The 15,213-nt window shown below is 45.1% G+C and overlaps 1 protein-coding gene across 1 annotated transcript in view; it reads left to right on the plus strand.

Annotated features, from left to right (window-relative positions):
- The first annotated feature begins 14,225 nt into the window (after nucleotides 1-14,225).
- LOC142558054 (choline transporter-like protein 1) overlaps nucleotides 14,226-15,213 on the plus strand; it is a 129,086-nt gene continuing 128,098 nt past the window's right edge. Inside the window, exon 1 of the mRNA XM_075670216.1 lies at nucleotides 14,226-14,287. Within this exon, the coding sequence (XP_075526331.1) occupies nucleotides 14,246-14,287 (42 nt within the window). The 5' untranslated portion in view covers nucleotides 14,226-14,245. The remainder of the gene's footprint in view (nucleotides 14,288-15,213) is intronic.

Below are 15,213 nucleotides of genomic sequence, written 5' to 3' on the forward strand. Positions count from 1 at the left end.
CCGCGATACACAAAGAAACGCCACCTTGCCGGTTTCGACGACCGGTTCCCTGAACGCTTGCTCCAATAGATTAAGACAGTGCACTGTAGATAGACACAACGGTGCACCCTGAACACATAAAGAAGAATGCGAAACAAGGTGCTTGACCATTTAGGCAACAGAAGAATGGGCACAAGGGCTGGTCCTTTCAATAAAGATTGTAAAAGAAAAGAAGCTATCATATAGCTGTGTTTCTATGTGCTATTCTGTTGTTTTTAATGTTCTCAGCAGCGCAATAAAACGCGCGCGCACACGAAAACTGAAGTAGAAATCGAAGTCGAAACGACGGTTAGGGGTGCACAGACTGAGAACTACAATTACTTCTTCCTGCGATCGTTACCCCGCTTAACGGCGTCGTTTGTTTTGTACATACAACGACAGCTATATAAACATGACAGGACGGTCGCTTGACAGCCGTTTGGCGATAACCTAATGGCTCACTTAAGCTAGGAGCGCAACGAAAGCTCCCAACCACAATATATTTTTTTACCGTGGAAAGGCCATGTTATCTACTCTGTGATTATACTGCCCATTGAAAACTTCACAAAGGAAATAGCCTTTCATTTTTTGCTTCTGCAAGAACTCTTGGAGCTTCCCGCTTCTATTGGGGCCGGTCATGCGTCGAATTTGAGTCCGATAACAATGCTTTCAAACAACTGTACACACTGGAGCTTCCGAGACTCGAGCGTGCAGTAATCATGTAGCTACCACTACGTAGTCTTCATAGAATACACAAGCGTAAGCAGTGAAGCTTAACGGTTGTTAGATCCATAAAGACGAGAAAACTTCTTCTTCGTTGAAGAAAAGAAACATATTTGAGAGAGATTATTTGTGTATGTGCGCGAGCGGTGCGGTTGTGGTGTTAGGGATTTGGGGGAGGGTGGTAATTTAGCGCGTCTAGGTAACTACAGAGGCGTACACGGAGCAACTTTAGACGTCTGCCTAAAGTAATTAGAGCTATTACTGGCATACGCGTACGTAGTGAGATTATTAAGGCCGCCAGTAGTTATTGTAGCATGTAGTCTCTAAGTTACTTCGGGCTGCTTTCATAGTTTGTCCTTGGTACTCTTCATACTGGCCTCTTCTTGAGCGTGAGAAATGACAGTTGACCTCTCTTTCGCTTCATGTAGCAAATGAAGGAGCACATTTTGGTAATAAAGAAAAACTTGCTTTCGAACGCGAGAAATTTGTTGACCTGAAAAGTGCATACTGTTCTCGAAAAAAAAAAAAGAAGGCGACCTTTGAGTGTGTTTCGGTCGGACCCGTAATGTCCCAGAAATGACGTGTGCATGACTCGGCCGCTACATTATGGTTATTTAGGCTGCTGCAATTGCTTTTTTAAATACTGGAAAAGGTATTGACAGTTCCAGATTATGCCAATTGGCAGGTTTGCAGGCCTAATGAAAAACAAAAACAAAACAAAGGAATATGCTGAATATTCTGCTTTACTTTGCGAAGTAATGAAAATTCAAAATTTCTTCATTTCCTTGCAATCCAAGGAAATTCTATTCAGACGTACAAGACATTTAGTTAAGCATAATTTATTACTTTTTAAGTTCGATTATACGCTAGAGGCCGGAAGAGTAGTTAAATAACATCATCGTTGATTGGTGTTCTTCCTAACCATTTTTCGTTTACGGACCTCTACACGGCTTATAATCACTGCTAGCACAAAACATGACTCACGCCATGTATACCTCATAATAAGCTTTTAGTAGGCAGTTTAAAAAAACAGCACTCATCTGCATAGTTCAACTCTCGTAAGCTACATGCAGCAAGAGTACAGTTGTGTGATCGGTAGTCAGGGCACCAGCGTCTGCTTTGTCTTAGGTCTCTGCTTAAAGCTTCTCTAATTTTTCTTTCAAGTTCCCGTAACCAGTAAGTACGACTGCTTTTGCTCCGTTCCATACCATCGCAGACCAGAGAAACTTCTTGCAGTGTGGGCCTCGTTCGCACTTGGATACAGTTCGGTGTTTTTTGACCGTAGTTGTGCGCAACTGTTTTGTATATAGGCTCAGTATTCAATGAAACAAGTTTTCAGCCTTAGAAACAAGGACACTGTGGTATACGGCTGCAAAGGTGTTGTTTTAGATTATTTAAAATTTTGCAGTTCTTTTCGAATTTCTTATTTGCATCCCATTGCGAGGAACCTCAGGTGCATGCTCGTGCGAGCGAACGCTGTTGGTGCGCGGCGAAGCACAGACGGAATGAGCGGAGTGACCACCTCTCTTGGCCGAACTTCTTGCGTAGCAACCACAGCGTTGACTGCTATTTATGGAACGTGGTATAGATAGCATCACGAAATAAGCAACGATTTATTATCGGGCGAATAAGATTAAGAGTTCGTACGTGTTATTTTTCTTTCGTCTAGTTCGCTCATTGTTGTCCTAGTAGAGTATCCTGCAGTGTGTCCTCACTAACTTTTAAGGTTTCATTGAAGTCGTAAGTTCCGTGACAAATACGGTACGTGCATTCACGCACTCCTTTCTTTAGGTTACGCCTGCTGATTATCAAGGTTGGATGAATCTTATGGGTTCAAAGAGCACAATTTGGTCTCGCAAAGGCAAACGTAGCCTTTGGTTTGGTACGAAGCTGCAAAAGAAATCAACACGAGCGTCTTGAATGAGGGAGCTTCCGGAGCGGAATAAACAAAGTTGCCATGGCTCGGAAGCATTACTGGGAGCGGAAAATAAACGACGCCGAGAGTTTTTACGATGGCTATCGGCTGTGTCATACACTTTGCGCACGAGTAAAGATAATCTTATTTTCCTTAAAGAGGTGTTAATTTCGTAGTGCAAAAATGAAATTCTAATATGGATGTGCAATATTCATGTAGACGTATATTGTTACCCCTACACAGACTTGCCTCCACCCAGTATCGATGTGCAATATCCATGTTGACGTATATTGTTACCCTTACAAAGACTTGCCTCCACCCAGCTGAGTTCCGGGAAAATGATTTGGCGAATGTGGGGCTTGTTATTCAAGGACGGGGACTTCGCGCCGAAAGAATCAATCAGGGGACCACAATACACAAAAACAGCATGCGCCCGAAATTGAATTCACGTGGCGACAGCCATGATGCCTTATGAACTTAAGCTCCGTTACCGTCTGAGTCGGCCATGTTTTTCTGAAGCGATACACCGGATACAAGATGGTGCGTGCAAAAGGTCTCAGACATTCTCGTGTATATATGATATTACTTTACGAAGTACCATGTTAGAGGATGCAAAATGTATTCATGCCTGATGCAACCAAGCAGTTCTCTCGCCCACACTCACTGCGCAGCTGTCTCCACCTAACAGGTTCCCACGAAAGTAATTTGTGTACTTCTGTGCACTACGAGCCTTTCACTGCGCTAACCAATTATCGGCGAAATGATGAACATGTCGATCTACTCAGAAGAGCGGAGTAAAAGTATTCGGTGGTGTTGGGTTCCTAGCCGGATTTATAGACAGCATAAAACGAGGAGGCCCAATTGTACTCTTTTAACCCAGACGCTACAGCATCCAGCTTAGACGATGAGCAGGTGCGGCCTGTGTCTGTAAGGAGTGGAAGCAAACAGTGTGCATACATTACAACGGCTGTCGAGGTGTGTGAGTATCTCGAGGAGGTGCATATCTTCCCCATATGCAAAGGGTCCGGCCCAATAGACTCTGTTTGCCGCTTCCAGTACAGAGCAACCACCCCGATTTCCGAGGTTTCGACTTACAAGCAGGCTCGGCGTCCGGCTTCTCGTTAGCCATCTTGTTGGCCCTGTTGGCCTTCTTGATGACCTACCTAAAGAAAAAGGAGTTCAACATGTGCAATGATAGGCCGCTAAGGCCAAGCGTACTATCGCGCTTATTTTGAGCTACAACGTTAAATCACATGGCAAAGCGGTCGCGTGTTGTGGCTCACACGGAGCGCTACAGAACATTAGACTGAGATTGACATCAGGCATTTATATTAGAAACGTACTTTAGAAGCCTGAAGCACATGGTCCTGCCAACTGAAAAGTATACTGCCCGTTGAGGCAAACTTCAACTTAGTGAGATTGAGTTATGTGGTATAAAGCTGCTACAATGGCACGTCTGTCTTTGTGAAGGCTGGGTCCCAACACAAGACGTACAGCTAGTGGACACCTGTGGTTTCTTAGGACAGAGCCGCGGAACACGATTTCCTCCACAGTGAAACAGTTTTCCTTAAGCAGTGAAACTGTTATAGCTAGATGGTTCAAACACTTACCCATAATGTAGATGGAAATTTCCAGGAATCTTACTTACTAAGGGAGGCATGCATTGTGTACTGCGAAGAAGATGAGCAGGCTGGGCATATTGAGCAAATTTAGTTCATGCAGGTTATTGACTTATTGTTTAACGACCTAAATAAAATGGCACCGGCATGAACCAGTTAAAAAATAAGAATTCTCCATATATAGGAGGTCATTCCGTGAGAAACGTCCATAACACCAAAAGTTACCGTCACCGATTCGTGTGGAAAAAATTGGGCTTATTGGTGAGTGCGTAAATGAGGTTACACAAAAGCATTTCGTTTGCAAGAATTTTCTGGTGACCTAAGTGCTCTTTGAAGTTTCCACGTAGAAGCAAAAGAAGTAAAGGTCATCCACACAGTCGCCAACAAACCCAACTTTCCACAATAGAACCGGCGATGGTCACTTTTGGAACATTTTGCATGGAATGACCCAGGGAAAACATACACTTAAAAACTCGCCATATTCACTGATTCAATGCTAGCACGCTACTAGTCACACACACACACACAAAAAAACCTGTCTTCTTAGCTTCTAAGGGTAGTAAACTGATACACAGTACTGTTTCTCACCTGCTCAGACTAGCAGGTAGCACTAAGCGCTAAATATAGGTAGTAATTTAGTACTACCTTAATACTAAGTGGCTAATCGGTTCTGCGGAAGCCCGCAATGTGAAGGAACATGCATCAAAGGGTAAAATTGCCATCAGCCCGAAATGCAGTCCCTTTCCACGAAGCTACAGCAGAAATTCTTAAGGGTTTCTTGGAAGACTCGCAGTTGAAGAAAAATTATTCCTGCTCCGGTGTTCGGAGCAGAGACCAGGGTGCTTGCTCGACATCTGAGCTAACCAGGAAGCTAGCAGATCGCAAAGTGAGGGAGAATTATCTTTAACTGGGAGGCTTTCTTTTTAAAAAAAAACCCATGTTGGTTTACTTTGTAGCTTCCAGCTACAATTCGGATGGCTTTATGTATTAGCTATGTTAATAATAGTTTGTCGGGATGTTCAGTACCTCGGTAGTGCAGTTACTGACAAAACTGAAGCATACTTACGAACAATACAGTGGGATATATTCGATTATTAAGTGCCGCTTCAATTGTCATATTAGGCCAATGATATTGTAAAAGCGTAACAATGATAATATACATATGAAAAGAAAGAGGCCACCGAATATTTTCACTAAATATGAAGCATTAATTACTGGTGCACGTGATGCTTGCCATGGACATTACGGCACAATGACTCCGGGTAACAATGTGCTAAACAATGCTATCAAGGAAGGATATAGAATTGTACACTTACTCAATCAACCCAATGTAATCAACCCTCCGCGTTTCGTCAAAAACTTTTTTGGACCACCCCCACTTCGCCTGTCAGTCACGCGACGTCATGAAAACCGCAATAGCTACGAATCTGATATGACGTGAACCCACTGATTATGCATGATTGGACCGAACAAAAGAAAAATACTTATTTCTCACTCGATGCCTTTTCGCCATTAGCCCACGAGTATAGGTCAAAAACTTGGTGCTGCACCCACTTCACCTGCCTGTCACGCGACGTCAAAAAACCGCGAAAACTGGTTGCGTCAAAGTGAAGTGTAAGCGTTAAAGATGCATTAATATGCAGAACAAAACTGAATTTTTTTCCGTTACCCCGTTCCGAAAGGAACAAAAGGTGTCTCCACCCAATCGATCAGGCACTGACTACTCGCACCTGCCGGAAAGCATGGGCTTATTTGCGTATAATAATAAATCTTTCTGCGTGGCCGTATAGCCTTTTCGAGCACTTTCGGCACGTTTACCACCTCGATCTGCCAACTCTTCCTTGCTGAGGATCCATTCTAGTGATTTTCTTAACCTTCCGTTGCAGGCTGCCGTGATTTTCGACAAGCGACCGTACGCTAAGTAAGAGAAAGCGGTCCAATGGCAGACGGGGGCACCTCCCTCTTCATGCGGTTATCTATTTTCAGTGCACTAGCTTGGCCCCATCGAATCTCGCCACTTGAGCATGCTTCTCGCCTCCTGGCAACCAATTGCAAACGAAAAACCGCTCAATCTAGACAATTTTATTCGTTTTTAAAGCAAAGAAAAATGACCTCCTATAAACTAAGAGGGCGTTTGATTTTGCTGTTGAACAAAAGAGAAAAGCAGAAGGCGGGGAGGTGAACCAGAATAACGTCCGGTTGGCTATCTGAAACCGGGGGAATGGGAAAGGGGAAAACAAAGATGATAAAAAGAGAGAGGAGGGAAGGAAAGAAGGAAATTAGCGGTGAGTTCGCTGACGCGTGTTGTCATATGGCTGTTGAGGCAACGCTGCGGGTCACCGCCTGATGCTTGCATCGGCGGTTACGCAAAATCGACGTCAGGAGATTGGAAAAACACATTGGAATAGTTTTACGTTTTAAGACCCCAGAACACGTATTGTAAGAATAATTTAAACAGTATCTATAGCCCTAATTTGGAGGGCCACTAATTTGCCCCGGTGAGCACCCGTAAATAATCAAAAATTTTTACCCGTATTTTGATAGCCTACAGCCTGCATATATGTATGCCATGACTTCACAGATAAAATTTTATCTAATGTAACGAACGATACTATAGTTTAAATTCTGCATAATATTGTCACAATCGGCACAACAGACCACGGCCGGATGAAGTATTAGTTACTTAGCAGCTATTTAGTGAAAACCACTAAGAAGAATTTAGTGGCTAGTAACAGCAGCAATTACTAGCTTTGCTAGCCTCCGGCTGGTACAGAACTGGTAAGAAGGTAGCAAAATAGATAGTGATAAATCAAAATCATGCATTTAGTAGCTGTTTATTAACTTTATTTTTATGAGTGCATAACAGCTACGCCTAATTTAACACGGATAGGTCTAAAAAGAGAGGAATATAATCAAACTGGCCGTATCAAGCAGTGCCGAAAGTGTATTTTATTACCACATTTTGTATCCATTCTAACCACCGATGTTCGCATCACCCATCGCCCCGTGGTCAGCACAGCTAATGGCGTGTCTCCGAAGGAACCACCCTTTCATTTCAAAACAGCTACTTCTAAGTTAACATCTTCGCTGAAACTCCTGGTGTAATGATGTTGCTCCCTCGCTTCACAAGAACGACTTCGAGAAAGCTATTTAATTTACAACGTTTCACCACAAAATTGAAGGCATTCTTTGGACTTCTATTTCATTCACCCCAGTGCGCATTGGCTGAAAAGTCGAATAGCCTTGTTCTTTCTTGTCCTTTTCATTCGTACCTCCTTTACAAGCCAATTCGCGAGCCTGCGGGATCTCACCGCGCTCTAAAATTTGATTGCCGGCAAGCTGTTCCAATTGATTCGCTTGGATCTATATTGCAGTGGCGTTTACCCTTTAGGCACTGCCGTGACATTGACTATGCTTCTGTTCCACGCTTCCGCAGCTGTAGCCTATTCTAATTTTACTTCTTAGGACAACTGAACCGTATGGCACGACGACCGCAGGTCACTTCTGTAGCGCAACAACTCACGTGGCCTGTCTCGCGTTGCAGCGTGCTTGCCGGGCGGACGCCGATCGATTGTCCCGTATACCTCGACGACATGGCGTAATGGTGCTGCTGCAGATGGATGGGGCATGGCGTGTGCGTGCGCGCAGAACTATGCAACCCGGGCGAGCTCTGTGCCGCCATGCCAACGGAGCTGACGTGGGCAGCTTATTGTGCGGCCTAAGCGTTTATGTGGTATCCCTACGACAACTTCGCGCAAATAGTGTCAAAGAAGATGGTGGTGGTGGTGATGATGATGTCACTGTAGGCGGGGTTGCGGCCAGGCCTGACAGAGCTGACCGACAATTGACCCGCCTGAGGGGCTTTTTCCGGGCCATATATGTCACCATGTGCCGATCAATCTTTTCTCACGCAGATATCTCAGAAGCATGTGCGGCACTTTTACACACTACTCGTGGTCGCTGCGGGGAGACTATACCGTTATACGCCTTCGCGAGGAAAGCCTCTCCTTCCGATTGTGTCCGGAAGCCTTCTCCTTTAAGGACATTATCAGTTTCAGGACCAGAATAATTGTTGCGTCTCCCCGATTTCATTGCACTCAGTAAAGAATGAAGAATTTCTGATGCACAAAGGTTCCACCATTGCCCACAGGTCAGCAAAGCTAAATAATACTCAATCAGGCTCGTTCGCGTACTTAATTTTTTAGGACTTACCCGTACATTGACTCTGCGAACTCAGGTTCAGCAGGCCTTGCCCGATCTCACTCGTTGCAAATAGGAACAAACCTGGATCATTTGGACGTAGGCTCACCAGCTACGGGACCGGGTCGATGTATTATGACTCAGACATAGAGAAGGTCTTCACAACGCTTCACTCATATTCACAATGTAATAGTCATACCACTTCGGCCTCAGACAGACTCAATTATCGAAACTCGCAGGCTCGCACTCACTCAAATAATACTTCCAGGGTCAAAGCTCACACCGATTCGTAATCAGTAGTTCACTTCGAGACGCCTGTCACTTAGCGCAAACACGTCAAAACACGGACAAGAAAAAAAACAACACGAAACACAGGACGATGTGTGTCTCCATGTTTCGTCGTTTCCGCGCTGAATAAGGCAAGTCTCAGAAAGCACCAAATGGGCCGCCTTTACAAAGATGCTGTCACCACGTCACGGAAAAGGTATATGCCTAATTAGAGATTTTCAGCCGGTCCGTGCTGCTTGCGAAAGAACGGATTACTGGAAACGTGTATACCAGCAGCAGCAGCAGCAGCAGCAGCAGCAGCAGCAGCAGCAGCAGCAGCAGCAGCAGCAGCAGCAGCAGCAGCAGCAGCAGCAGCAGCAGCAGCAGCAGTGATGCTAGCCCCATCTCGTTACGCTTTCTTTAACCGCAACGCGTTCTGAACGTCCCTGCTTTGTGTCATGCACGTGAGTTCTCGCCAAGGCAACCGAAAGGAAGTCATTATTCATAAATGGTAATGCTTCTTCAGTAATGACGCCCCCCCCCCCCCCAAAAAAAAAATAGAAGACACGATATGGAAAAAAAAAGTCAACTGCCATGTATCGTACTTTCCATTTTCTGTTATATCTGTCCCGCAATTACAAATGAAGTGAACCTTTACGAACTTGTTCACCTTTTCGAATTCATGGCACCATATTATGTAACTAGAACAATAACTCGGCGCTGTGATCGCCTTCGGCAACAATACCCGGTGCTACCAACATTGCTGCTTAGCACAGCATATCCAGCATCGTTTAGGCAATCGTATTCCTACGTGCAGAGAGTATTAGTAGTAAGATGTACGAATATTAGAATCGTGGTCGGCGGTTTTCTATAGTGTGTTGCCCGCAGGCACATTTGCGTGTGTATTTTGAGCTTCTGTTGGCGGGTGGATTGAGATTGACGACGAACACTGCTGAGCACCCTAAAATTGTTTCTGAACGGAAAGCGGTCTTCACGCAATGAAATATCGCATACGCATGTCTTGTAAGCAGCCATCTGTTATTTGTTATACTGTGGAGAGAAGGTGTATAGGCTACTCACGAGGCCTCCTTCGACCTTAGTTACTGAAAGCCCCTTTATGCGGTTTCATTTGTGGATATGCGTAGCATTCGATCATTAGGAATCATGTGCATCTTTGCGCGTAATGTGTCGAATTCTAAAGTCTTGTATTCACACGAGGTTCAAAGTTTTGTGATTCGCAGAAGCTCTGATCTTGTGCGAGACTCAGGCTAGTGCCCCTCGGGACTTACTGGAGCTCGATGAGATTTCCAACCATTCGGGCTCACTGGGATTCAAGTCTCACAGTTGAATCTGTCTTTGAGTGGGCCTTAGATTAGACTCTGGGATGAGTTCACGGACGCATTCGACTACCATGCGTTTGTCTGCGAAGCGAGTTCATTTATTGTTTTCCAGGTTGCCAACGCCATTCGCCACGACAACAGGAAAGTTATAGCGTCACAACGACAACTGACAACACGGAACATCGAAGCCATCATTTAACTAGGACGTTGGCACGAATATTTTTTCTGTTTGACTTGATATTTGAACCTTATTCATGTCCATGAATTTAAATGTGTCTACGTTGTTTGCTTGTCATTGAATTTGTGCTTTTATTTGTTTCTTTTTTACTTTTCACATTGTCATGCTTGATTGTTCATTTGGAAAGAAAATGAATCTGGAGATAAAGTTTGTCATCATTTCTATCAACAAACAAATCAAGCAATCAGACATAAATGTATCCCACTATCGCTGCGTCTACGTTCCTTTATAGCGCAATTTTTGCATTGCTTTCCTTTCATAAAGTCCTATTACTTGGCTTCAGTGTTAGCAACTTTTTTTTTTGATGAAAGTGTGCAGGTCAGCATCTAATACACTCCATCTTTTTTTGCGAAAGGCCATTAAGTGACAATGCTGATAATAAGAAATCACTAAGAATTTATATCTGTTTAATCTGATTGTTCCGAGACCACGTCACTGTTATTTCTTAAACTACAAAATTTCGAATGAACGCGCACGTTGGTGAGTCAACAGTTGTAATATGGAAATAAAAGCAGCTCCAGCATATAAGTACCGGCGTCACATTTCAAGCATATGAATCGCCTAGAAGAGCCGCTTCAGCGCATAGAGAGGGCTCACGCTAGTACTCTCTTCGCCATGTCATCAGAAGTACCGCAAATTGAAGCGCCTATACCCCTCTTGCGACAAAATAGAGCCGGAGCACCGAACTTAGCTGCACTCATTTGATAAATTTCACGAGACCGATTTGCTGGCTATTTCCGTACCATTACGCACTACTACTGAAAAAAGCAGAGTTGTCGTTAATGTTACTAAAGCTCGCTTAATTTAGAGGCCTTATTGCTAAGCCGTGAATACTGTGGCTGTTCTGGAAGAAGGCAGTTGGCTGTTAATGAAGAAACTAGCCGGCCTTTAAGGACAAACTAAAGCTACGCCTGTCGTCGCGCAATTGCTCGCGATGCCGTGCTTTGTGTTTGCCGCTACTCGCCAGGAATGCATCTAGAAGGGCGTACGCCAGTGAGCGGCGACATAGCTCACTCATATGCGTTTGACAGACATCGTCTCGTACTTTCTATTGACAGTGCTTCAAAACGCTCAATTATTGATAAACGCAATTACTTCATTTTTAGAGCCGTTATGTGCTGAAACAGTAAAGAAAAATTTGGAGGACGCTTAATGTTCGCCTTCAGGAGTGGAACACGATAGCATTCAAAGATCGCTCAGTGCTTCTCACGTTTTCCGGCAACTGCAGCGTATGTAAACGTAATGTTCACCGGGAAATGCTGGCAGCGAACGCTATGCACAAAGGCGAGATTCGTGGTTCCTTTTTTGATGGTGTGCAAGAAAACGAGGGGGCCGCGCCGCTCCTCCTAAGACAGTCTTCAAACGGCAGATGGAAACGGCAGCTGGATTTGTGTTTTGCTTTCCGCGTAACAGAATTATGTTTTCTCCTATATTCAAATCACAATCTGATGGTATCATATCTGTAGGTTGTGTGTAAGTCGTACGTCACGACATTTCTATGTATTTTACCTTGAGAAATTCATTTAGTTCAGTAATTTTCTTGCGCCACATGGAGGGCCTGCGTGAACTGGCATATGTGGTTCGGAATTCTTTGCCCAAGGGCCCAGTGCCAGATTTTCTGCGGCACGGGGCCCTTAAGGCCTTCGCGCTAATATAGCATTCTCGCGTGACATAAATCTGCCTCACTGAGTGTTGATTGTACCACGCCTTAGCTGCGTATAGCCAGGCGCCTGGAAACACGAGGCAGCCAACGCCCGGCATCTCTGTGGAACAGGTATCCGTGCTCGTACCGTGCGGTAACGCGTACGATCTGTCCTCCCCCATCTGCGCATGCGCAGGAACGCCGACGCGAGCTTTCGCCCGCCGTGAAACGTACTTGTAGTTTGGCCTTTACAGTTACTCGCCGAAGCAGACACTCTCGTCTGCTTGGACGCAATATTAATGCGATTAGCATTCTTCGTGAACTCCAGCCACGCGATACAGAATATTTGTACTTTTGCAACCACTTTCACGCCATTTTGGGTCACTGGGTATGTGCAAATGGACATGTGTCCCTGGAGATGTGCCCCAAGAAGCAACCTGGATTATTGGGTATGTGCACCTGGACGAGTGAAAGATAAGCACGTATGTGAACATTCTCAGTCAATCCTCCAGACTGGGCACCAGGCTCAGTATAAGAGCCCTGAGAGACAAGCAAATAGAGAGGCAATAAGTGAGAAAGTAGGTATTACGAGTAGCCTAATGTGGAGAAAGAAGAAAAGCGAACAGATTGGAACCAGGGCGTTCATTGCGCGAGTAGCGTTGAGCTACAAAGAAGTGAAGATGGGCGGCAACAGAAGATTGAAGAAGTGAGCTACACCAAAGTGTGAAGAATTTGGCAATGCGGTGTGCCGGTACATACCTTCAGTTTGAATAACATCAATATCCATCGTGAAATGGCTCTTGCGAGATTTTCTGCGTGTTCTATAGTTAAAAAAATACGGCAAAGCGGAGCTTGCAACGCAGTTAGTGAGTTAATTGAGAAGCCTCTTCACCATAATAGGTGAATAGGTAATAGGTTAATGGTTAATAGGTTGATAGGTCCTTATCCCTTTCTTTTGCCGAACGGAGATGTTCAAGCACAGTTTCTTTCCACTGGCCATTGAACTCTGGAATTCACTGCCTGGAAGCATCCGCTCTTTACCTATGCAAGAATTTTTGAAAGCAATTACATATACTTGATATTTATATTTTCTTGTGTGCCTGTATCTCGTTTTCTTGCTTTCCTTTTTTTTCACTACCCACTCCTACAATAGCCTCACCGAGGTTGCAGTATGTATAAATAAATAAATAAATAAATAAATAAATAAATAAATAAATAAATAAATAGGTAAGAAGTGACTAGAACTTGTCAGAGCTAATTGGATATTATTCCACGTTTGCACCTCTCTCCCTCTCTTTTGTCTCATTTTGACGTGCGCAGAGCTGTACTGTTGCTATCTTTTCTTTTTCAATCTCCCAAACTTGTCATGTATTTCGGCAAAGCACACCTGTTCTGTCTGATGTGTTGCCTGGACACATGCTATCGTGATAAAGATGTCATTGTACCACGGCTTCTCTCCGGCTTATGTCTACACTGTTTTCTTGCCATTCGCTATAAGCACAGCTCCCCTCCGGTTCCAGAGGCAGATCCGCTCGTGCCGAGAACGATTAGCGACGAAGCCGCGGTCTGGGTGCCGTGTTTTCGTAGTCGAGCGCGGACGTTCGTCCGAGACCTGGTTGCGTAGTCGTTGCGGGCACGCACGGACCTTTATACGTGAACCACAATGAAAGTGTTATGAGTCGCTGGCGTGCGTATATAAAGAGAATACCGCCGAGTCTGCAGGGCTACTGGCTAGGCGAACACCAGCGTTATGTGATAGACAGCACGGGAAGTTTCATTTACCAAGAAAGGGAATACGAGCGTACGATCTCTCTTGGGCTATGAGAGGGATAGTACTGATCTGGAGCTGTGGCATATCTGGCGGCAAGTGACGCCGGCTTGGGAGCTGGGACGGACGCGTGGTGATTCGGTGGCAGGGCGGCCGTGGGGTCCGGGAGAGCGGAGCGTTCCCCCAGGTGGACACCCAAGGGTGCGTAACGTATAGGCAGGCGCTCGTTGAAACGATCGCCTGTTCTTCACCGAATGTTCCGCGATATCAAACCTATGCGCGCACAGCGTGCAGAAAAAAAGATAGTTTTCGGAGACTTTCTGCCGAGAGAAGTCACCGCGTGCGACGTGCCCTCGGGCATCCTCTCATCGAAATGGCTATTTTTTCCATTACTGAGGCGTTAGCGTCCGATATGTGCAAAGCAGATTGCACGCAGAGAGGCAATCAGCAAGTGAGAAATGAACGCTTTAGTGTAATTCGTCGCTTACAGGTGCGGTGACAGGGACGCGCCAAAGATGGATTGCTGCGGGCCACCGACCAGGGCGCCTTCGACCGCGGTGAGTGAACATATTTTATTGTTGCTTAGCATTTACCCCCAAGAATTCAATGAGCGACGTTTCTGAGACTTGGGAAACGAAAATGTCAAAAACGCAAAGGAGTAAGTCATTAGCCGTGCTTGAAGTTAAGGCCTCGATAGTCCCCGAAGTAACAAATTGGTTGCATTATTTAAATTGATTATTTTCATTTTTTCATTTATTGATACTGTCAGCCCAACACTGGGCTATTACAGGAGTGGTAGGGGACAGTACACGCAACAATATATCTACAGGATAAAGAAAATAAAACTACATTTTGGGGAAGGCGCTGATAGTAATATCATGGAAAATACAGCATGTAATACAATACCCAGGTGATTACAGTATTAACATTTGGCCGACGTATGGTATGCGTACACATGTGCTTTTGACACTTGGATACGCGGGCCAGAGAATTCACGCACGCCTTCATTTTGCCAGGAGATCCGCAACTTGATTCAGTTTGCCTTAGATGATTTGAAATATGCGATTGAATCATACCATGCAAAGACAACTGCCTACAAAGATGACTTTACGTATACTTATTTTCCAGTGAAGCAGTGGATGAAGTGCTTTGAGTCTGTTACTGTCGGCGAGATAAGTTCTCGTGCTTGATCGGTGCCACCTGAGTTAGCGCCCCCTTGATCAAATGGCCCCGCGACAATTGGTGCAGTTTGCTGCGATGGCCACTCTCATTCTGGAACTTCGCAGCCGAGTGTTGCTTGCGTGTGCCGCTACCATGACTGACTCTACCAACAACCAGGCAAAACAATCCGTCCTACGCGGCGCCGTGCACCGGCAGCGACGCTCTCCGCTCATCCCGAGTGGGTCAGTGCCCACAAGTGTGATGACCAGACGAAGTGAAACAACACCATTTTTGCCTTGCTGATGTTGCAAACACTTGGGGC

Source organism: Dermacentor variabilis, chromosome 9 (assembly GCF_050947875.1).
Source record: "Dermacentor variabilis isolate Ectoservices chromosome 9, ASM5094787v1, whole genome shotgun sequence".
Lineage (NCBI taxonomy): Eukaryota > Metazoa > Arthropoda > Arachnida > Ixodida > Ixodidae > Dermacentor > Dermacentor variabilis.